General features: G+C 34.1%; 2 protein-coding genes across 4 annotated transcripts in view; one reads left to right on the top strand and one right to left on the bottom strand.

Moving 5' to 3' along the window:
* The first annotated feature begins 1,146 nt into the window (after nt 1-1,146).
* Nucleotides 1,147-11,304, top strand: LOC107470031 (uncharacterized). Its single transcript, XM_052255619.1, has 4 exons — nt 1,147-1,281; nt 9,403-9,681; nt 9,898-10,228; nt 10,439-11,304. The coding sequence occupies exons 1-4, from the start codon at nt 1,147-1,149 to the stop codon at nt 11,302-11,304; spliced, it is 1,611 nt and encodes a 536-aa protein (XP_052111579.1).
* Nucleotides 11,305-12,557: 1,253 nt separating this feature from the next.
* LOC107470056 (uncharacterized) overlaps nt 12,558-18,548 on the bottom strand; it is a 24,024-nt gene continuing 18,033 nt past the window's right edge. The window contains exons 5-11 of one of the 3 annotated variants that reach the window (XM_052255141.1): nt 16,758-17,068; nt 14,914-15,005; nt 14,109-14,539; nt 13,889-13,964; nt 13,509-13,805; nt 13,267-13,368; nt 12,558-13,152 (exon numbers count right to left, since the gene is read on the bottom strand). In XM_052255141.1, coding sequence (XP_052111101.1) covers nt 12,649-13,152; nt 13,267-13,368; nt 13,509-13,805; nt 13,889-13,964; nt 14,109-14,539; nt 14,914-14,979 — 1,476 coding nt within the window. In that variant the 5' untranslated portion in view covers nt 14,980-15,005; nt 16,758-17,068 and the 3' untranslated portion in view covers nt 12,558-12,648. Of the gene's footprint in view, nt 13,153-13,266; nt 13,369-13,508; nt 13,806-13,888; nt 13,965-14,108; nt 14,540-14,913; nt 15,006-16,757; nt 17,069-18,548 lie in introns of those variants that run through there. The other 2 variants (XM_052255142.1, XM_052255143.1) reach the window with 2 other exon arrangements.

Genomic DNA, 18,548 nt, shown 5'->3' with positions numbered 1-18,548 from the left:
CATCTTCAAGTTGATCATCATGATTCCATCTGGGTGGTTTAGCCTTGAAATCCTCATTTAAGCACCCAAACATCCTCCTAGACCCAAGCAATCTAGCTCTACACCAAACTTTGCAATCAAACTTTGAAGATACAATCATCATGAACCTAGAGTGATGTTTCCAACCACTAACCATCTCCCTTTTGCTCTTAAGGCCACAAAGAGCTCTAAGTTGACCATCCGTCTCAAGTAAACCATATTCAAGTGGGATGATAAAGCTTAGAGATACGAGATTTACCCACTTGAATGAAAGGATGGATGGTGATGGCTCCAATGTCCTTGCAAACTCTACTCCCTTGTATTCTTCCTTGACAACTCCCACCTCTTTGCAAGGTTCTTCAATTTCAACCTCTTCCACTTAGTAGCTTTCTTCCACTTCAATCTCTTCTTCATTGCTTACCAAGGGTATGGGAGGTTGTGTATCTTCTTCTTTGATCTCTATGTCAAGTCTAATAGGAGAGGATTCAATTGAAGATAGGAATTCATCAATGATTGAATCCATCTCTTGATCAACTTCTTCAAAGTTTTCAACCAAGATATGCCTTGGAGGTTATACATTATCTTCCTCAACATCAATTTCAAGCTCAATGGAAGAAGGTTCAACAACTTCCTCAAAATCATCAACAACATTACTTGGTGTGGAAGTTTTCTCAAGCTTAGAATCCACCTCTTGTTCAACTTTGCCTAGGTCTTCCTCCTGTTGCAAGACATACCCCATCTCCTTGTCCTCATGTTGGGATTTTAAAATCTCCTTCATGCTCCACTCTTCGATTGATTTCTCAGATTCATCCGTGGAGATGCTTTGTCTACAGTATAAATCCCATGAGTCTAAGTTAGCTTTAATTTTGGCAAGGTTGGTCTCGATAGCTTCGTTCATCCTTTGGGCTTCCTCTTGCTCCTTTTGACGAATGATTGCTTGGAGCCGATATATTGCTTCCTTGAAACGATAACTTGGTTCTTGTTCCACTTTAGTAACATAGGTAGGATCATGTTGCTCTTGGATTAATGGATATGGATATTCTTCCATGGACGGTTGTGGTAGAAAGAAAAATTCATCTTGTGGTTGAAAGTTCTCATACATGGGAGGTGGTTTATTTTGGTAATAGTATGAAGGTGGTGGTTCTTGAGGGTATTAGTGGTGGAATTAGGGTGATTCTACATATGGTTCATACGGTTCACAAGGTGGTTGATATGGTGGATACAGATTGGGATCATATGGAGGTGTTTGGTGGTTTGAGACATGTGAGTATGATGGTTGAGGACTATAATGTGGAGGGGGTTCATAGGCAAAGGGTGGTGGTTGTTGATAATCACAAGGGGGTCCACCATAACCATTGACTTGGTATGCATCTTGGAATGACTCTTGCTCATAGCACATTTGGGGAGGTTGTTGCCAAGAGAGTTGATCAAATCCTTGAGGCTCCTCCCATATTTGATTGTTCCATCCTTGATGCATGTTGTCATTGTAATTTCCATCTCCTACAACATAGTTGTAACCACACTCATAGCAAAAGTGATGAGAATTCATAGTGACAAGAGAAAATAAAAACAAATACTAATAAGAACTAATAAAAACTAACTCCTAAAGTAAGAAAAAACTAACAAAGAAGCAAATTCACAATATCAACATCAACATATATACAATAGCCAATAACATAACACCATTGCAATTCCCCGGCAACGGCGTCAAAAATTTGATGAGAGAATTTTCGTCGGTTAGGAATTTCACACAAAATAATTTCTATTGATAGTATAGTTCCCAATCAACTAACAATACTCAAATCAAATTTTAAAAGATTGGTTGTCACAAGTACAAACGCCAATAAAAAATTAACCAAAGTATTCAAACCTCGGGTCGTCTTACAAGGAATTGTAACGAAGTGATCAATTATTAGCTATGAAGAACAAGGGGGTTTGATTTTATAAGTGGCAAGAAAATATAAAAGAAAGTAAATGACAAGAACTAATAAAAGAAAGGAAAAGAACTCTTGGCTAGACATAGGAATTGAGATCACAATCCTTGTCTACAAATTATATATTGACAATTATGAGAGACCAACCCATTACGTCTACTCCTATGCTTGAAGTAAGTACAATGTCTACTTCAACGCTTGAAGTACGTCAAATAGGCTTGATTAACATCAATCCATAAGTCCTAACCTAGCTACTAATTGACTTAGTAGTAGGCTAGTGTCGATGGTTATCAAATTGACCACAAAGGATTCTCAACTCACCAATTCAATGAGATCCAATGACTCAAGGTCACTCAATTCCCTTAGCCTAAGCTAAAAATAAAGAAAACTACCCAATAATTAGAGAAAACATTTTGTCAAACACCTGAAGTACAATAATAGTAAACATAAAAAAATGCAAGAATTAATGAAACACATAACTAACATAAGTAAGAAATCAACAATAGCAATGAAGATAAACACAAAAAGACATAGAAACATAAAATTGCATTAAAAGAAAATTGGAATCAACAAGAGTGCATGAACACAAAAGCAACAAAATAAAGAAAATTTTAAGTAAAACTAGAAGAGTAAAGATGTAACAACTATAAATTAAAAGGAAAAACTAAAACAAAAAAAGAATTAAAAGTTGGATCTAAGAAAATTTAACCTAAACTACCCTAAATTCTAGAGAGAAGGGAGAGCTTCTCTCTCTAGAATTCTAACCTTCAACATGATGAAAACTATCCTATGACTCCCCCCCCAATTTCCCTTGCAATCCTTGGGTTTAAAAGCATAAGAAATGAGTTGGATTTGGGCCTCCTTGAGCTCAGAAATCACCGCAAGGATATTGCCCTTAAGTTGGTCACGTGCTACTTGTCACGCGTGCGCGTTGGGTGATGCGAGCGCATCGCTGGTGAATCTCCATCTCACGCGTATGCGTGGGTGACGCGTACGCATGACCTTGAGTTCAGCAAATCCTCATTACTTCATGAATTCTCCATTTTTGTATGCTTTTTCTTCATTCCTTCAACCAAATCTTTGCCTTCTAATCCTGAAATCAATTAACAAACATATCAAGGCATCGAGTGAAATTAAAGTGAATTAAAATTATCTATTTTATGGCCTAAAAAGCATGTTTTCACTCTTAAGCACAAATTAGGAGAAATTCACAAAACCATATTATTTCATTGAATAAATATGAGAAAAGTTGATAAAATTCCCCAAATTCAACACAAGATAAACCACAAAATTGAAGTTTATCATGGAACTCGCTAGAGTCAATCGTTGGGGCTGCGGCCGAGATGTACTTGGTTCCTTTAGGTACAATAAGTTATTTTTACTCCGAAAACCCTTATAGTCACAATTCTGTTATATGTTACTGAGGTTTTTACGGTGTTATTACCATAAGGTTGAGTTTTGGTTATTGCATGTCGCGATTGAAGTTGTTGTTGTTGCTGCAAAAGTAGTATGAAGATGTGATTACGGCTGTCGCTGTTGCAGGCTGAGAGAAAAAGAGTCTTGACGTGATTTGTAGCTTACGGGTTTCGACTATTTGAGGTATGATTTTTCTTAAAACATATTTTACATTACGAAATATTTATTAATTGATATTAATGCAAAAAATATATATTTGGTGATTATGTGAGTCTTATTTATGGATTGACTGGTTTATTTTGGATGAATATGACTATTTACTTGAGTGAATTATTAATTGATTAAGTTAGCGTGTGGTAGTTAATGAAAACTAATTTGAAAAGTTGATTTGAATGTATATATTAAAAAGTGGTTTTATGGTGAAAATTGGATTTGCATATCTTTATTGAGAAAAATAGTTTTGTATTAAAGTTCTTATTTATATGTTATATTAAGAAATGGTTTCATTTTGAAACTGTTGAAAAAGGTTGAGAAATGTGGTTTGGATGAAATTCTTGAAGGATGAAAAAGTCTAAGTTTAAGAGAAAGTGCTACCAAAATTTTTATAAGTTTGAATTTATTTAAGTGATTGATTTAAGGGTAAATAATTTTTAAGTCTTCTGAGAAAGGTTTAAACTCGAAACGGTTTTGAAATTAGTTCGAGGATTTTGGTTGAGTGAAAGTGAGTTTTTATAAAATAGAAATGGTTTTAAGTGAAGTCGTTTTGTATTTTTCAAAAAATATTACAAAAGTGGTATTGATTTTAAAGGAAAAGTAATTTTGAAAAAGGATTTAACTTGCATTTCAAGAGAATGAATTTGGAAATGGTTTATTTTCAATGCACTAAGTTTTTGGATAAAAAATGATTTTTGGTTAAATTAGACAGGCCATAACTTGGTCCCAGGAAATAAAAAATTTCAGAATTAATTTGAATGAAACTTCGGTTTGTCTAGTTTATGACGTTCGAAGAACGGACAAAAACTAATTTCTATAGTAAAAGTTACAAAGGTTTGAAAATTGGGCTTTAAAAATGAATTTCAAAATTTTGTTGGTGTGCGCGCGCATGCCGCATGCATACGCACTAAACAAGGGTGGGTTGAAGATAGTGTGTACGCACGCCAATGAAAAATTGCAAGCTGTGTGTACGCACAGGGTGGTGTGTACGCACCCGTCCTGTTTTCTTTGAAGAACTCTATTTTTGACTATTTAGCTTTCCTAGAAAATTTGTAATTCCTTGTAAAACCCATATGATGTTTGATAACTGATTTTTAAACTATGGAATGAGTGAGAAAATCTGATGAATTGAGTTTCTAAATGGTTTTCAAATTTGACAGTGAATATTAGATTAAATGAGATATGGAAGTAATTCTTAGCGAGATGTGAACTAAATACATTTTGTTCTTGAAAGTGAATGGGCCAAGAATGATTTAGAATCATGATGAAAATGAGTTTAAAGGCTTATAGTTCGATTTTGATTATGATTTTATGCTTGATTGATTGTAAATATTACTGAGATTGGCAAGACGGTGGTGAATCCCACTTGCGTACTGATTTAAGATTTTCTCCGAACGAGGACGGTTGGTTAATCCCGCTTGTTTTTGGTTCCCTCTAACGTATAAGAGGCCGAGCTCGCAATCCCTAGATAGCGTTGCCTCTAGGAGAAGGTGGTAGCGCACTAATCCCTGAATTATATGCCTCCTGGAGATGCAAGATAGAGAGGGAAGTTTGAAGAAAGGACGGTTGGTGAATCCTGCTTGCTTTTATAGAGCATAATAGTAAGGATGGTGGGTTAATCCCGCTTGCTCGAGCTAGGTATGGCAACAGAACCGATATGTGAGCTCATGGCCAATAGGACAGGCATGCATCATGTGCATCTATGCTACATGGTTTACGGGTGCATATTGTACTTGATTTGCCTATGTGAATATTTCTATTTAACTGCTAATTTCCATACTTGTTGTACTTACTCTTGATTGTGTTTAAACATCATTACTTGTGATTGTGACTAGTTGGTCGGATTATGGTGGATTGAATGTTGATTGATTATGTTTAGGCCGGAGGCCATGATTGATTATGTGATGGGCTAGAGGTCGAGATTGATTTGTGTTGAGGTTTAGCAAAGTATGAAAAATCTAACTAGTTCAACACAGACTTAATGTACCTTTTCCTGGAACAGGATGGTCATTCATACAGCTTAGGTAACTTTTAAGATTTTATAAGAAAAATATGAATTTGGATTTTGGGTGATTAACTGTTTGTTTTCAGAAAGGTTCATAAGACGAACGATGATCACTGCTGTTGAAAATAACATTCTTTATGTATCTTCTTGTGACAATTCTGGAACTCCTCTGGTGAGACCGTGTGGTTAGGTTCTCACCCCCTATAGCCTTATCTTTTCAGGAAACGAACGAAAAAGCTTTTGAAGAGTTTATCGTGTAAAAATCGAGCTTAATTAATCGTTTAATTAAGTAGTTAATATTGCCCAAATTCGGTTTCGAAAAATTAAAGTGAGAATTTGAGGATTTAAATATGATTATTAGACTCAGTAAATTTTTCTAAGTCAGAAAATGTGTTTTCTGCAAAAAATCGCGAAAAACGGAAAACCGGCAGTTGAACTGGTTGAACCGGTTCAAGTATGCCCGATACTGCGCAAGAAAAAGTGAAAACAGTCAAAAACCTTAGAAAAATATTAGAAGTCAAAAATTGGGCGTTAATTTTAAAAGGTTTGGCCTGAAATTAGGGCAAAAGAGATAAAAATGCTAACGGGTTGGACCGGACCCAAGTTGGGCCAAGCCCAACATATATAAAGGTTCATTTAATGAACCCACTTCAGCACAAACACTTAAAACACAACATCACCAGCTGATAAGAGAAGAAGGAGAAGAAGCTCCATTAACACTATTCACTTTCATCTTCTCAAGCTCATACCCTGAGCTACAGAGCTCTGATCGCCGCACTGTTTGTGGCCACGCATTCCTCATGAAGAGCTCTAGAAAACCGACCCAAAAAACTGGTAAGGAAATCACAAATCCCTCTCAATTCTTCTCTCCAAAATTTCGAATCCTAGGGTTTATAATCAAGTGAATTTGTGATTTTGAGTGTTTACGTATACTCTAATCCTTACTTAGCATTAAATTTTGGCTTCCAAATATGATGGGAAAGGTAAGATGTCTTTAACCTTTGTGAAATTTTAATTATGTTGAGCCCTAATTTGATTAGTGATGAATTGTGTGTACATAGCTTGATTATTGTGAGCTTGGAAGCTATTGGAACTTGTTGGTGCTTGTTTGACTGGAATTGGAAGCTTGCTTGTGGTTGAAAGCTTGAGTTGAACTCAATTTTTGGATTTTTGGCATATTGGGAATCGGTCAAGGTATAGTTTCAATTTTCTCTATGTAGTATATAATATTCATGGACACTTAGGATAGTGACCCATAGGATATGTTTGAATTATAATAGTTGATGAGTTGTTGAATGTTGATGTATGATGATTTATGATGGATTGATGAATTTTGAATTCATTTATGATGAATGATTGTGTGGATTTGAAAAGTGGTTTGGTATGATAGATGTGATGTTGAGGTTGATGAAATGGTAATGTGGATGGTAAATTTGAATGTGGATTGATCATAAGGGTTATGTATTTGATGTCGAGGTTGAGAATAATGAAATGTGAAGGAAAATGTGGTTAGATTAGGGTAATATGACACAAACAGTAGTTTTTGATGAAAAATGGAGTTTGGAATGGTTTGGTATGGTTTGGGTTGTGTTTACAAGAAATTGTGGAATTTGGAAAAAGTTAGTTTTTGATAAACTTTGTTTGGTCATAACTTTTGCCTCGATTTTCAAATTTTGTTGAAATTGATTTAGAATTAAATATATTGAAAACTCTTCAATTTGATATAAAGTTTGTAAAATTTGAATTTTTGTAGAGAAAGTTATTATCATTCAAAGTTTAGGGTTGAAAATCTAAAATTTTGCAAAGTTGCAGAATTTTGTGATTTTTGATATGTGCGCACGCACACCCCTGCGAAATTTTCAACATATGCGCACATACAGACCTGTGCGTACGCACACGCAGATGTAGGCAATCTGTTTAGAGTGCTAGCACAGCTTGTGCGCGTACATATCCAATGAACGTTTACAACCTGTGCGCACGCACACGTTGGGAAGGGCAATCTGTAGAGGGTGCTAGCACAGCTTGTGCGAGCGAACAGAATTGCAAAATTTGGTACCTGTGCGTACGCACATGTTTTAAAACTCTCTTTGGGCATGTGCACGCACACTCGCCTTGTTTCTCAAATTTAAATTTTGTTTTCAACTATTTCACCTTTCCAAAAAGATTGTAAGCTTCCGTGACACTATTTTAAAACTTTTAGGCATAATTTTGAGTATGAGAACATGGGAAATAACCTAAGAGTTTTAGTTGATATTGTTATGGAATTAGAAAACAGAGGCTTAGGTTTCGGGTGTACTAAGGATGGTTTGGTAGCGTCTTAAGTTAGATTGGTATATGAAATGAGAACTGATGAACTGTTGAGTTCGAAATGAAAATGTGAATTAACAGTAGTTGAGATGAGTCGAGGACTCGGAATGGAAATGTTGATGTGACAGTGGTTGAAATGAGTCGAGGACTCAAATGTGCAATAATGAATCATTGGTGTATTGAAAATGTTTTTTGAAAGAACCACTGAACTACTGTTTTATTCTGAGATTGATGAAACGCTATGCGCCTAGCAGGGACGGTGGTTAATCCCGCCTGTCAAGGTAGCGGCGACTGCGTAAGGACGGTGGTTAATCCCGCTTACATTGAGATGTGAAGTCTGAGACAAGAGTATCTCGCTCGCATCCCTTCGGATCAATAGAGTGTGCAGGCACAAAATCATGGACAGTGATCCGAGCACCATATCTCGGGGGTTCCCAATGATGATTTCGAAGGGCAACATCTCCATGGAGGTGTGTCAGGTTGGCAGTTGAACAGACATTGTGATATCACAACCAGTAGGACAAGCATTCATCATATGCATTTTCTATCTATTTGTTTGCTTTGCCGACTTGTAATTGCTTACCTAAGTTTATAACATCCCTAATTACTTACTTGAACTACTTGCCTTATATGCTTCTACTTGTGTTTTACTTGCATTGTAATTAATTGTGATTTCTACTGGGATTGGGGAGGTTCGGAAGAAGGTGGCAATGGGATCGCATGAACTCAAGGCTGTGGGACATCGGTGTTTGGTTAGAATAGAAATCCCTTAAGATGGAGAACCCTTTTTATTTATGTTAAGATTTATACATATATGCTTTATTATTTTAGTATGCCTTAAGATTGAAATCTTGTGATGGATATGAAGTCTAAGATTGCATTGGCGTCCCGGGGTCTTATATCTTACATCACTGGCCACTGTTACCATACAAAGAACCTCCGGTTCTCATACCATATTTCAGTTGTATTTTTCAGATGCAGGTCGCAACCCACCACAGTGAGTTCCTTGATGGTGACAGAAGCGGAGGATCTTGTTATTCTTGGAGTCTTGCTAGACTCTTTATGATATTACACTATGATATTTTGTTATATTGTATCTGTTTCTTGTGCTGTAAGTTAGAAGCTTCATTAGTATATTTTGCGCTTTTTAAACTCTGTTTTGAGCTATATCTTTCATCGGGCTTCTAGATTATATTATTTCTTTTATATATCATATGTATGAGCTTAGAACTGTCGTAACATTTGATTAACATTTGCTTTACAACGCGAGGTAAAAGCTAGGTTAATTAGGGTGTTACATTTAGTAGTATCAGAGCGGTTTGTCCTCGTGAGCCTAAGGGATAGACCAATTGTGCTTCATTGCATACTCTATGTCTTTTCTTTGATGCTATTAGGTTATCTACTTGATATTTCATAGCATGCTTATTTGTGAGTGCCCGTTTGGGATGATTGAAGCACTAGGCTTTTGATATTGAGACTAATCACCTTGATATCGACTATTTGGTGTAGACAGGAACCCTAATGTCCACTCGTGGACGAGATCGAGCACATTCACGAGAAAATAGGAATGAGCAACCGGCAGACAACCATGCCGAATTTATGGTGGCAATGACAAATTTAGCGAACACTATGGAGGCTAATGCTGTTACGACTCTGCAAGCTATGCAGAGGTTAGGCCAACCGGTCGGAAACGAAAATGAGAATGGCGAAGGAAATGCAAATGACAATGCTGAGGGAAACAGCGATAACACGGGAGTTGCTCTGATGACCTTGACGATTTTTCTCAAGGTTCATCCGCAAATTATTCAAGGATCAACTAATCCTACAAAAGCAGACAACTGGTTTCAAGCCATGGAGCGTACTTTACAAGCACAGCACATCCCGAATAACCAATACATAGAGTTTGCTGCTTATTAGCTTGCGGGAGAGGCCCAACAATGGTAGGAAGCCGAGTGCTGCTTGCTACAGCTTCAGAATACCGATGTTCCTTGGGACGTATTCCAGACGGACTTCTACAAGAAATACTTTCCTGAGTCTGCTAGGGAAGCGAAGGAGATGGAACTTATGCAGCTGAAGCAAGGTTCCTTATTGGTGGCAGACTACACAAGTAAGTTTGAGGAGCTTTATAGGTTTTCTAGGGTGTGTCGGGTTGCCCCGAAGACCTACGAGAGCTGGAAGTGTATCAAGTACCAAAGGGGCTTGAAGGATAACATAATGACTGTTGTGACTCCTATAGAGATTTGTACCTTCTCCGATTCGGTAAATAAGCCGAGGGTGGTTGAGGAGTATGCCAAGACAGTAGCTGCATCCAAGGACACTCATGGAGGGAATACTTGTAAGGGATGTGACAAGTATTTTCATTCGAGGGGTCAGAGTTTCAAGAGAGGATAATATGTGCCTCAAGAACAAGGAGGTTTTAGAAAGAACATTCAAAATCAGTTTCAGTATGCCAAAGGAAGAGGAAATCAGAGTAAGAATTCTCCGAATTTGACTTGTGTACGTTGTGGGTGTTTTCATCCATATGACTCTTGCAAGATTGGTTTAGGTGGTTGCTTCAACTGTGGATTGCCTGGTCATATTACGAAGGATTGCGCTCGTGGGAAGAACCCGAATGCAGGTCAGAGTCAGTATCAAGGTCGAGTTTTTGCTGTGAACGCCAAGGATGCTTCTAAGGCGGATCCGTTGATGAGAGGTATATGTCTAATTAGTGATAAAACCTTAATTGCATTGTATGATACTGGAGCTTCATATTCATTTATCTTATTTGATAAAGTTGAGGAATTAGGCTTGAAAGTGCCAGAGTTAGCATTTGAATTGCATGTACATACTCCGCATCAGACGGTTATGACTAGGTCAGGTTGTAGGCAAGTAGGATTTAAACTGGAGGGTAGAGATTTTATGCATGACCTGATTTGTTTGCCAATGGTTGGATTGGAGATTATTTTGGAGTTTGATTGGTTGTCAAAGAACCGGATTTTGTTGGATTGTTTTGAATGGTCGATTCAATTTATGCCGGAAGGAGAAAATGGAGGAGTGGTAGCTGAGGGTTACTACCTGAACTCTGTAATGGTGCACTGTAATGCGAAAAAGTGTCAAGGTTATATCTTGATGACTGCTAATGCATCGGGCGATGCCCTGAACTTAGATCAAATCCCGATAGTAAGAGACTTTCCTGAGGTATTCCCGAAAGATATCCCTGAGTTTCCACCTCAAAGGAAAATTGAATTTGCAATTGAATTGGTGCCGGGAACTGGACCACTGACGACTGCGCCGTATAGAATGGCTCTGATAGAGCTGGATGAACTAAAGACTCAGTTGAAGGAGCTTTTGAATAAGAGGTTCATTCGACCGAGTGTATCACCGTGGGGAGTACCAGTTTTATTGGTGAAAAAGAAAGATGGAGGAATGTGACTGTGTGTGGATTACAGACATTTGAACAAAGTGACTATGAAGAATAAGTACCCGCTGCCAAGAATAGATGACTTGATGGATCAACTGCAAGGAGCTGGAGTATTTTCCAATATTGATTTGAGATCTAGTTACCGTCAAATAAGGATGAAAAAGGATGATATCCCTCAGATTGCATTTAGGACGCGTTTCCTTTGGGATAATGAATGCACCTGTTGTTTTCATGGATTACATGAACAGAGTGTTTCGTCCCTTTTTGGACAAATTCATGGTGGTTTTCATAAATAACATCTTAGTTTATTCTAAGACGACAAAAGAGCATGAGGAACACTTAAGGATTGTGTTACAAATCTTGAAGGAGTGGAAATTGTATGCTAAGTTGTCCAAGTGCGAGTTTTGGAAGGAGAAAGTGAAGTTCTTAGTTCACGTGGTGAGCAAAAGAGGGATAGCGGTGGATCTTTCTAAAGTGGAGGCACTACTAGAAATATTGCTTTTTCGGACGAATTTTGAGAAGAAATTGAAATAAATTTCGAACAAATTATAGACAAATTTTTTTTCAAACAAAATTGGGACGAATTTTTTTTGTCCCAAAAAGCCTTGTTGCTAATTTAAATTTTGTCTGAAATTTCGTCCGAAATTTTTTTCAGACGATTTTGTGACAAATTTCGAATAGGCATTTATTTGCTAGATTTCTAACTATTATGATGTATTTTAGACGAATTTCAGACAGATTAGCTAACATAAAAACAACGTATTTCAGACAAATTTCAAACAAAAAATATACTTTATTTCAGACAAATTTCTAACGAATTTAGTCAAATATAACAAATTTTTTTCGAACAAATTTTAGACAAATCAAATATTTCTTTTCAATTAAATTTCAGACAAATTTAATTTAAAAGAATTTACGTATTTGAAACAAATTTCATACAAAACAACCAATTATTTTCGCACAAATTTTCTACAAATTTAATATAATATTTCAAATAATTTTCATACAAAATAATTTGCTATTTAATAGATAAATATTTTAGAAAATAAATTATATTCGATTTGCTTTCTATATTAAAACCATCATAATCATTTTTTTTCAAATTACATCATCCAAATTATAAACACATAATAAAATCATGAAAAAGTTAATTAGCATAAAAGAGTTAAAAAAATATTTATTATTAAAATACTTTTGTCCATAAATGTAATCAAACTAAAATAAGAAAAAAATACTTAAACTAAAACAAAAAAAAAGCCTTTAAAAAAGTCAAATATCATGAATAAAATAAAATGTACTAACTAATTCACCTAAAATTCCTTAATCTAAATCAGAAGAAACATATACTCCAAATATCAATCACTCATGTTATCATCACTAGAGCCTGTCCCAAGCTCATCTTCCGTAGGATCAGACAAGGTTGAAGGAAGTGAGAGATTCAACTTTTTATACAAAGCATGAATTGTCTTTTCAGTAGAACCAATTCTTTTCTGTTGAACTTTTAGTTGACGTCCTTGATCTTTTAACTTGTGCTCAGCATCTTTCAACTTAACATTTTGCTCTTCATTGATTATTTTTTGCTCCTTTGCTTTTTCTTTCCACATGTGAAGTTCTTGCTCAATATTTAGATTGTCTTTGGATGTCTCTGGACAATTTTTGGAATCCAACTTTGAAGAGAGATCTAAGCCAAAAGAACCTAAACCAAAAGCAGCTTTCTTTTTTCCCTTTGTCACAACTTCGTTCCAAACAGTATAATCATCTGGTATATCTAGGCCTTCCTTAGATGCCTCAACATCTCCCTCATTATCCAAGGATAAAGCTACTTGAGAAAGTTCTGTCTTTCGCTTTTTGAATTCACCCTACAAAATCAATTCATGTTAATCGCAACTAAATATGCCATGAACAAATACTAACATATAGTGAAAATTAGCAGTTGAAAAAAACAAAAAGAAGAACAAATTAGCATCACATACAATGACTTTCTCAGATCTTTCATCAATCCAACTTTTGTCTTTTTTGGTGTGGCATTTGGTATAAACCTCTTCTAGAGAAGGTTTTACTCCCGTAGCTTTCTCCTATAATATAACAGTTTTAATCGATAGGAAAAAAAGAATAAGAGAACATTGCAAAAAATTTTAATCGATAGGAAAAAATGAATAAGAGAACATTGCAAAATAATAAGAACAATACTATAAATAAACTATTTTTATCTTACCATTCTGCGTGCATGTTCACCCATAGATATGGAACCACCAGTATGCATGGAACTTCCAGCATTTGATGCTCGATTCACAGTATTTGCTGCTGACCAGTTCTTAAAGTTCGAATATGTAGCAAAATAATGTAATAGTTGATGCCAAATGGGTTCAGGAATATATTTTGGTGCATGGTTAGGGTCATTTGAATAATTGTGTCTCTCCTGATTCATCAACGATCTTAATCGATCACTCTCTTTAATCTCAAAAATTTGACGAATTCTTGCATTGTGTTGAGGTTCCCACATACAATTTTTCTATAAAAGAAAACAAACATATACATTGAATTACCCACTATGTATAATATCAAAATAGCAAAAAAATGATAATAAATACTTACCCTAAATTCAGTAAACCACAAATCTCGCATTTGCTCACTAGCATGTCTCCAGAAAGGGCAGAATTCTGAAAATTTGCTTTTAATGGCATTTGTTACATGACGAACAGCAGTACATGGATTAAACATATAAGAAGTTCAAATAATGAGTAATTACACATGTATTCACAATAAAAACAATATAGAGAGAACGTTAAAACAGAAAACTGATTGTTGTACTTACTCATTGCCAAAAGGCTCTATTTTCAAGAGCCTTTCTTGAGTGACAAGTTCACCTTCTTGAGCAAGAGATTCATCTTGATGATTTTCATCCGATGAGTGAGCATGATGTAAATTTCGTTCATTATTAGGAGCATTATCAAATGACTGAGGTTGGATAGGTGAACAATATGGTGATTCAGCTGGTGATTGTGATGGTGATGGTGTATGATTGGCATGGGAAGATAGTAAATTTCTCTTGAATTTTTGTGGTGGCTGCGAAGAAGAGGGTGGTAATGCTGAAGGCTTTTTAGATACATGTGAAGGAACTGGAGCTCGTGATTTTGTAGGTTTAGGGTGTGAAAGCTTAGTTTTGTGTGCACTAATCACCTCCTTACAACCAGACTTTTGTACTTTAATTGACAAGTGTTCTTTATTTTTTTTAGAACCTGACATCTAAAACAACAAAGATTTATAAGATTAGTAAGACATTGCATTTAAATTTCAATAACATGTACATCATCGAAAAAATTTAAAAAATAACAATATAAAATAATACTTAGCTGCCAAAATAATCAATGAGGATGTAAAATAAAGTGCTACTATGCTTTAGTACTAAACTACTAATATATATGTACACATGAGCATTTTAACAAGTTCATAGTCATAATTGCAACACAACATAATCAAACTAAATCCAACCAATAAACTATAATCACAATAATATCAACGACAATTATAATTCATAGTCAAAAACTAAAGTCAATTACATCAAATAATCACATATACAACGCTGGGTGTTTTAACATCAAACTTCCAGTCATAAATACCTTTTTACTCCTTTCTTCATAAGAATGCATGATTATGCCGTAGTCTTCACTAAAATATGTGTGCATGTAGCTTGTTACTGACTCCTACTTTTCTAAAAGAAGCCATACAAAGGACACAATCAAAAAGTTAACAAACTTAAACAATTCACGAAGGATTCACAACTCTTGAGAAGCGCCTAAAAGAAACAATTTGAATAAAATGCAACTAATTGACTTTATATAGGTTTAAATATTGTTAAAATTAAGGTCATTTTTTCTATATATATATAATACTTATATTCCACAACTGCTCATAACTACTCCATTGTACAAGTGCAAATTCCATATTGAAGCCAAAGAATAATATGAAATAATGCAATCAGGAACTATTATTGCTCACAATTATATTAGATAATTCTTATCAATATTTATTACTTATATACATAGATAAACTAAGAATAATATGATGAATGCAATCAAGAAAAGAAAGTCTCATGTTTATAAAAGACTATAGATTCAAAACTGGATGAATAAAGTATAAAATTATTGTACGAACAACTTATAATTTGTGAATTTAATATGATTTAATAACAAAACTCTTTTTTATTATTAATAAATTTAAAGAATATTTTTTATTGAACAATTTAATAATTTATAGTTCTTCTATGTGTTCCTAATATGTTGTTTTTTCTTATAAAAGAAAAAGATAAACACAACTAAAAGGATAAATTCTTCCTAAACTTTTACAGGAAATATTTATCATTTGTACTCTGCCACTCTCTCCATTTCAAACTTCATCTCAATGGATTTTTAAATATTCTTTTGGTATATAATATTTTTGGCATAAATTATCTCTAATTTGCTCTCCATTTCAATACATTTCAAGACCTTTTGGCATAATCTCCATTTCAAGACCTTTTGGCATAAATAAAATTATTTATGAGATCAGCTTCCAAGATGCCAAAAAAACATATTCATTCACCATAAGATACGAAACAAAATAAAATAAAATAAAAACATGTATAGAAAATGCAACGCGGGCTTTTATACAAGGACTGTTTCTTATATTACTTTGTTCAACTTGCAGTATGATTGCTTAATGATGATCCAGGAATGAATTTGGGAAACAACAGTCATTGCTGTCTTAATAGGAACCATAGCACATACAAAAGCCAACTACAATCATTATTTTCACTTATTAATAATAACAATTTCCTTGTTATACAGTTTAACTAGCTTCTTGTAAGAATTAACAGCAGCATATAATTTATAAATTACAATAAAGAGCGTGCAGGCCTACGCATTAACCATTTTTAGAGCATTATCTTTTGAATCACGGTGCTTGTTTCTACTGCTTTGTACTTATACCAAGAAGCACAAACTAAGTAAAACACAAAGTTGAGAACACTCATCACAGCCAATAGCCAATAGAAGTAATTAAGGTTGTCTCTGTTCAAGTTATTACTTGCAAGCCACAAACTAAGTAAATCACTGTTTTATATAATCATTTAAACACAATTTGATGAATGACACACAATCTACATAGATACATCTTCTCGATCTCAGTCTCAGCATATACACACATTGAATTGCTTGGTTACTCGCAAACAAAGATTGACAAATTATTAAAATTGACATTAAAAACAGAAAAATCATGCATAAATAAAAAGGAAAAAAAAACACAAATCTAACTGGCAGAGGACGCACAAAAATTAGCAACCAAATTAACAATGAACAATGCTGAATAACAATCAAATTAACAACGAAGAAAATTAATTAACAATGAACCTGACAGAGTAACAATTACTACTCATAAAAATTAGAACCTGACAGAGGATGCACAGAGAGAAGGAGGCAAGGGTAACCTAGCTAAGCACGAGGGTGGAAGTCGCCTCAAGTACAGTGTCTGAGGCTAGCGGGATGCGAGTTCTGAGACCGGAAGAGGTGGCCACATGCAGGAGGCAGAACGGTGTGAGCAAAGCAGTGTGAGCGACTGGGGTTGTAGCCTTGAGCGCGACGCACGAGCGTGGAGGTTGCATGAGGTGTGAGGTCCGAGGCCTGCCTAGCGTTCGTCCCGGAAGATCAGCGGCGGCCACAAGCAGGAGGCAGAGCACACAGAAGAAAGTGACCCTAGCTGTGATATGAGGAGGGAGAAGGCACTCTAAATCTGAAATTCCTGGAACCCAAATGGCGGTCTTGATTAAAAATTTTGGATTTTTGGCGCAGGTAAATAAGTGGCTTTAAAATAACTACATATAATAAATTTTAAAATTAATATTATATCTAATTTTTACTTTCAAATTAAAAAAAAAAGATTATAACGAAAATATCTAAAAATAAGTTATGGAATATTGATTTTTAAAAGATAGATATTTTAAAAAATTATATCTAATATTAAATTTAAAGTATTTGAATTAAATTATGTTTTTAAATTTTGTTACATAATAATCTTAAAAACTAAATATTTAGAAGATCAACATAATTAAATACATATTTTATATTAATGGATAAGATAGATAAGATAAAATAAGATAAGATAATTGTCTAAAATTATATAAAAAGGTGTTAAAGACTCCTCAATTATATTACTCATTCTACACATATATACTTTTTAAATATATTCTGTGTTGGAGTATCTTTATAAGTACCTGCCCCATCGTTCCAATAAGACAAATTGTCTTAACTCGCAAATTTTCGATCCATCTCACAATCCGTACATAGGTAAAAAATTTTTTAATATCTATCATTATGTGATTTAATGTTTATTATTATAATTTTTCATTATTAATAATTTTATTATTTACCGATTAGTTCTTTATTTACTTTATCTTGTTTAGTTGAATTAATAATTTTTAAGATAAAAAGTTATTTGTGTCTTTTTATAAAAAAAAAATAAAGAGTAAAAAAATTTTTAATATCTATCCAGACAGTTTTTTTATACTTTTGTGTCCACTCTTTTACGAAGGACAGTGATGGACACGGAATTTAGAAGGATGGGCACAGACTTTTTTATAAATTTTGTTTTCCTTTGTGTCTATAGATATTTTTTATTATTCCACTATTACCCCTTCTTATTTTTCTTATTACATTATGTTCAAAGAGGTACTATCTTCTTCCTGGTCTTTCTTTATCTCTGCGTTCTTTCTTTCTCTTTCTTTCAGGTATTCTCTCCTTTTTGTAGAATTTTTTATTGGACTTCATAATTCCTTCCTTCTTATTGTTCTTATTTCAATACCATTTTAACCTTGTATTATATTATTTGATTTGTAATAAAAATAATAACAAAAATAATTAATCTTAAAACTTTTGAAAATATTATCAAAGGTAAAATTGATCTTTTAAAATGCTAAAAAATAATTTATAAGTTGTAATTGATTTTATATAATTTAAAGAAAAATCAATTTTTAGATAAAAAAACATTGGTTTTCTAAATAAAAATAGATTTTTATGTGCAAAAACTATTTTTTTCATGTAAAAATGAATTCTTTTTTAAAACTGATTTTTTATTTAAAATTAGTTTGACTTATTAACTTAAACAAAATTTTTTATTAATCAAACTCAGATTTATTTTTTTGTTAATCTTAACCATATGTATTGCTACATATTAATAATAAATTTAAAATAAAATAATTATATTTATAAATTTTGTTTTAATA

Source organism: Arachis duranensis, chromosome 10 (assembly GCF_000817695.3).
Source record: "Arachis duranensis cultivar V14167 chromosome 10, aradu.V14167.gnm2.J7QH, whole genome shotgun sequence".
In the NCBI taxonomy this organism is placed as follows: domain Eukaryota; kingdom Viridiplantae; phylum Streptophyta; class Magnoliopsida; order Fabales; family Fabaceae; genus Arachis; species Arachis duranensis.
Note: the sequence above shows the minus strand (reverse complement) of the source record. Positions and strands in the feature narration are given on the sequence as shown.